The sequence below is a fragment of the Capsicum annuum genome, chromosome 4, assembly GCF_002878395.1.
Source record: "Capsicum annuum cultivar UCD-10X-F1 chromosome 4, UCD10Xv1.1, whole genome shotgun sequence".
Taxonomy (NCBI): Eukaryota; Viridiplantae; Streptophyta; class Magnoliopsida; order Solanales; family Solanaceae; genus Capsicum; species Capsicum annuum.
The window spans coordinates 3071356-3077241 of NC_061114.1; the positions used below are offsets into that span (position 1 = coordinate 3071356).

The 5886-nt window shown below is 37.1% G+C and overlaps 1 protein-coding gene across 1 annotated transcript; it reads left to right on the plus strand.

Annotated features, from left to right (window-relative positions):
• Positions 1 to 1618: 1618 nt before the first annotated feature.
• On the plus strand, positions 1619 to 4171 carry LOC124897595 (probable LRR receptor-like serine/threonine-protein kinase At3g47570). Its single transcript, XM_047410572.1, has 2 exons — positions 1619 to 3540; positions 3649 to 4171. The coding sequence occupies exons 1-2, from the start codon at positions 2595 to 2597 to the stop codon at positions 3930 to 3932; spliced, it is 1230 nt and encodes a 409-aa protein (XP_047266528.1). The 5' UTR covers positions 1619 to 2594; the 3' UTR covers positions 3933 to 4171.
• The last annotated feature ends 1715 nt before the right edge of the window (positions 4172 to 5886 follow it).

The following is a 5886-nucleotide window of genomic DNA, read 5'->3' on the forward strand; positions in this document are numbered from 1 at the left end:
TTTCACAGGTATGTTTTATCTTATGAATGCTAGTAATATTTTATCTATTTACTCCAAAAGAAAAAAATAATTAATTACACATTAACTGCAGTGATAATTCCACAAGAAATTGAAAATCTTGCTAATTTGATGGAGTTATGGATGGAGGGAAACCAGATAACCGGCTCTGTCCCGAACTCCATATTCAATATCTCATCGCTGCAAATTTTGTCACTGTGGAAGAACAATCTTAGTGGATTCTTACCACGGGAGATTGGCAACTTAACCAAGATGCAACATGTTGAGATTAGTGGAAATAAGCTTACAGGTACATATATATTCTAATGGTATAGATGTTGGAAAAGACGAGCACACAATCAAAGAGCCCGATAGGGTAGCAGCGGAAAATACCCAAGACTAAACTTTCTCTTTCAACTTGAAACAAGAGGAGACAAACAAACCCGAGCAAAATAGAGTAATATACAGCAAACAAATCAACCAAATGAAACAAGACAAGAATAAAGGCAATCACACGAGACACAAGATTTACGTGGAAAACCCTTCGGTGTGAAGAGTAAAAAACCACGGGACCAAAACCTCCACTATAATCATCAAAGAGTTACAATATTGTCCTCCAAAATATCCACCAAACAAGTGTCAAACAACAAGAAACAATACATAAACCACAACACCAAACACTAGAGAAATAAAGAAGTGAAAATACAAAAAACGCAGCTACTGTTCGGGAATAAAGAACAGAGCTACATGAAACCAAATCAAGCTCCGTCAGTTCCCAATCAAAGATTGAGATGAGAGGAACAAGCAGTCCAAAAATCAGCTCAATCGGACAAGAAACGAAGCGGGAATCGCAATTTGAAGTTGACAGCTGTGGCTGAAATTTTGGTGCGAAAATCAGTTTTTTTCCTCTCTTTGGCTGCTGAAAACTCTCTTTTTGTGAGGTGAATAAGACCTAAAAAGATCAATATATATGCTCCATAGTAATGGGTCTATGGGCAAAAGTTGGCTTCATTTATCACATAGGAAGGGAAAAAGGCCCATGACCCAACAATAGATCCATTAGAACTATTAAATTGTATGAATTTATGCATGTAATGAGAAATAAAATGTAACAATTATAAATAAATCTTCAAGCGTATGACAAGAAACACCATATAAGAGCGTCTTTTAATGTTTAAAATTAATATGTTTTAAGAAATAACCAGTAAATTTGAACTCCTGTTGGTAGTTAGCTAACTTCTAATAAAGTATCAGTTTATATGTTTGAGTCCATATAAGAATACAAACCTACAGAATCAGAAATTGATATAGAATTAAATTAAGAACTTTAATGGAGAAAAAAATATGTAATATGTACATTCTTCTTAAGACTTTGATCATTAGCGATAGGAAAAAGAGAAGTATATAGTTATTACATAATTTTCTGAGTTTTTGTTGATACCTTCTCCCAGAACCAATTAAAAGGTCAAACTAAAGCATGAATCACATAGATAAGCATTTAGCTAAATAGTCCATCTCACTTGTATTCATATTTTCTTCATGTTTTGACAGGTAAAATACCCAAAGAGATAAGCAATCTTGTTGAGTTGGAGAAACTTGATCTTTCTCTTAATAGTTTTAGTGGTCCACTTGATATGGAGATCTTCAACATATCAGGGCTGAGAATAATTGAGCTTTCACTCAACAATCTATCAGGAAGCCTCCCACCAAACATGTGTTCTATCTTACCCAACATTGAAAGACTTTTTCTGGGCAACTTAACCAATATTGTTGGGACTATTCCTCATTCCATCTCCAATTGTTCAAAACTTACTAAACTAGAGCTTTCAGGCAACAAACTCACTGGCTTGATTCCCAACACACTTGGATATTTGACTCATCTACAGTACCTAAACTTGGAAAGAAACAATTTAACCAGCGACTCATCGTTAAGCTTCCTGACTTCCTTAACCAATAGCAGAAATTTAACATTTCTTGATATATCTTTCAACCCTCTAAGCAGCATGCTTCCAGCCTCCACGGGGAACTTTTCCACATCTCATTTAAAATTTTATGCCAAGAGTTGCGAGATCAAAGGGCGAATTCCAAATGAAGTTGGTAACTTAAGCAGCTTATTAGACCTTTTACTTTCTGGAAACAATTTGGTTGGATCAATTCCCACATCAAATGGAAACTTGAGAAAGCTTCAGCGCTTCGACTTGACTAACAACAAATTGACAGGGTTTATTGGAGATCATATATGTAAATTGCAGCATTTGGGTGATATTTACTTGGGTCAAAATCAACTTTCAGGATCTCTTCCTAATTGTTTAGAGAATATTACTTCCCTTAGGGAGATACATCTGGGTTCCAATAAATTGAGTTCCAATATACCACCAAGCTTAGGGAACCTACAAGATCTAGTGGTTCTTGACTTATCGTCAAACAACATGGTAGGTTCTTTACCTCCAGAAATTGGAAATCTAAACGCTATAATAAAGATGGATCTATCGATGAATCAATTTTCAAATAGAATTCCAACCGAAATTGGAGGATTGCAAAATCTGGCACACCTTTCTTTGAGACACAATAAATAGCAAGGATCTATACCTGACTCAATGAGCAATATGGTAGGTTTGGAATTCCTAGACCTTTCTCATAACAATATATCTGGAATCATTCCTAAGTCTTTGGAGAAACTTCAAAACTTGAAATATTTCAATATTTCTGTCAACAAATTGTACGGTGAAATACCCTCGGGAGGTCCTTTCAAGAACGTCTCGAGTCAGTTTTTCATCTACAATGAAGCATTGTGTGGTTCTTCAAGATTTAGTGTCCCGCCATGCCCCACTTCATCAAAGCATAGATCAAATAGGAAAAAGTTGCTAGTTCTGTTTCTTTTGCTCGCAATTGCAGTTGTATTTGTTCCTATGACCTTTGTGCTCCTATGGATAAGGTATAGAAGAGGTAAAAGTGTTCCTCAGCAAGCTGACTTATTGTCTACCATAGCAAGAGCTAGGATTTCATACCATGAACTTCTCCAAGCAACTAATGCACTTAGCGAGAGTAATCTAATTGGTTCTGGAAGTTTTGGCTCTGTTTACAAAGGCATTCTCAGAAGTGGAACTGCCATTGCAGTTAAAGTGTTCAACCTGCAACTGGATGCGGCATTCAAGAGTTTTGATACGGAATGTGAAGTTTTGTGTAGCATTCGCCATAGGAATCTCGTAAAAGTCATTACTAGTTGTTCCAATCTTGATTTCAAGGCTTTAGTTCTCGAGTATATGCCTAACGGGAGTCTTGAGAAGTATTTGTATTCGCACAACTACTTCCTCAATGTCAGACAGAGACTAAGCATAATGATAGATGTGGCATGTGCATTGGAATATCTCCATCACAATTATTCGTCGGTTGTGGTTCACTGTGATCTAAAGCCTAGTAATGTTTTGCTGGATGAGGATATGGTTGCCCACCTAAGCGACTTTGGCATTTCAAAACTACTTGGTGACGATGAGAGTGATTTATACACTGAAACCTTCTCAACACTGGGTTATATTGCTCTGGGTACATCTCTTTGTTTTGCTAATTATTTGAACATTAATTATTCCTTTCTTTTTTCCCCACTTATAAAGCATATTGCATCTTTAATTTAAATGAATTATTTGACTGCAGAGTATGGACTGGATGGACTAGTGTCAACAAAATGCGATGTCTATAGCTACGAGATCATGTTGCTGGAAACGTTTACTAGGAGAAAACCTAATGAGTTTGAGGGAGATCTTAGCTTGAAGCAATGGGTGAGTTATTCACTTCCACAGGCAGTAATGGACGTCGTAGATGCCAACTTGCTAACATCAACTGACAATCGCTTACAGAAGGAGCTTGATGTTATCACATCAATCATGAAAGTAGCATTAGATTGTTGTGCTGAATCTCCGGGAGAAGGACTAACATGAAAGATGCTGTAGCGATTCTGCAGAAGATCAATATTCAACTTCTTGCATGCTAAGCATGTTCTTGGAATCTTTCGTCGCTTCAAGTCACTTGTTTGTTGCAAATGTTTGCTAAATTAGTGGAATAATGTAAACATTTCTTTCTTTGTCTTCTTTTAGCACTTGATTTCCTCTTAATATTAATGTTGCAAAATGGTGGAACTTGTAAATATAAATTGAATAACAAAAACCAAATTAATCCTTTTGATAATCTCAAGCAGAATAATTTTTTGAAACTTGTTAGAGGAATTAACATGAATACAAATAGCAATTAATTCAGTAAATGGTTTACATGGGAAACACTGATGACATATAATGTCAAGGCAACAAACAGAAAGAGCAATGACAAAAAAAGGGTAGATCCATGCACAAAGTATCTTGCATTCACGCAAGATATAGAGAAGTGTCGCACCCAAAGGTTGTAATGCAGGCATCTTTTCTGACACAAACATCAATGACCGATTCCACGACTTGAATATGTGACCTATAGGTCCCTCAGCGATAAATGGATAAGAAAGATAATTAAGTTCCTAAATTTCTCTTCTTTCAATACAGTACCAAATCAACCTCCATTCTTCAAGATTTTCCAAATCAACCAGTTAAGAATAGAAAATTTTTAATTCCTTCCCCACAACTATTTTTGTTTTCACATTCTTATCTCTAAGTTTTTGATTTCTTGATTTTCCACATGTTGTTGCTCATTGCCTTGCCATGTCCAAACTATATCTCTTAATGAAGGCTTTAAGCCTTGATCACAAAACTTCCTGCATTCTGCAGTATCTCCTGATTTTTTTTCACTTCTACAACATGGAAAGCTGGCGTAATCTCAAATATCTCTGCATGAATTGCTAGTTTCCCTTTTCTCCCTTCCTTTCTTCCTTGCATTTTCACCGTCCCGTCTTTCTTCTTCACCTGTGGAAAGCTGGCGTAAATAAAGTTTGTTCGTAGACACACGTAGAATACACGTAAAACGTCATGTAAACTATGTCTACTTGTTCTACTTTATACATGTTTAAATGTCTACTTCTGCACACCTGAAGTTGGAGGGCATACATAGATGCTAGATAACGCCAAGTTAAAGAGCAGATTTATGTATTACGCCACTAAAATATTAAAATTTTAGCTAAGATTGTCACAGAGGCGAAGCCATATTGGAAAAAGATGCTCAAATAAACTTTTAGATGAGATGAACCCGCAAGTGAAGCAGATTATACAGTGTGTAGAGGTCAATTAGTATCACATAAATTAACCCTTGATCTATCTTAGTGAAATTTCGGACTTCTGTATTGCACAATTTCAACGTAGTATGAGACCACATAAATCAAGTAATTAGACCAGCCCATATACAAGCATGATTGGACATGTTGAATAATAATCAAGTAACATTCCAACCTACTAGTGATATTGTCTGCTCTGGGTCCAGACCCGCACGGCTTTAAAACGCGTCACTACGGAGTAAGACTTGCTTATTTATATACCCAACATCTCTCCTGTGTTTTGACAATGTCCCCACCTAATGGGATGCCTAGACTCCGATGTCCCCACCTAATGGGATGCCTAGTGCTTACTTATATACCTGGTGGGAGTAAGGCTTGCTTACCTATCTATATACCCAACATCTCTCCTGATGTCCCTACCGAATAGGATGTGCCTATCTACTCAGCATCACTCCTATGTTTTGACGATGTCCCCACTGAATGGGATGCCTAGACTCAGGACTGAGGTTTTCCCCGCCTAACTGGGATTTGCCTAACCTCAGTTTGAACTGTTACCTACATTGAAAAGGCTGACACAGGCCTATATACCAGTGTCGCCACCTACTGGGATGCCTAAACTCAGAGGCAGGACTGAGGTTTGCCCCGCCTAACCGGGATTTTATTGAACCGCTCTGCCCATGTCGTCAACAAAAATATTCTAA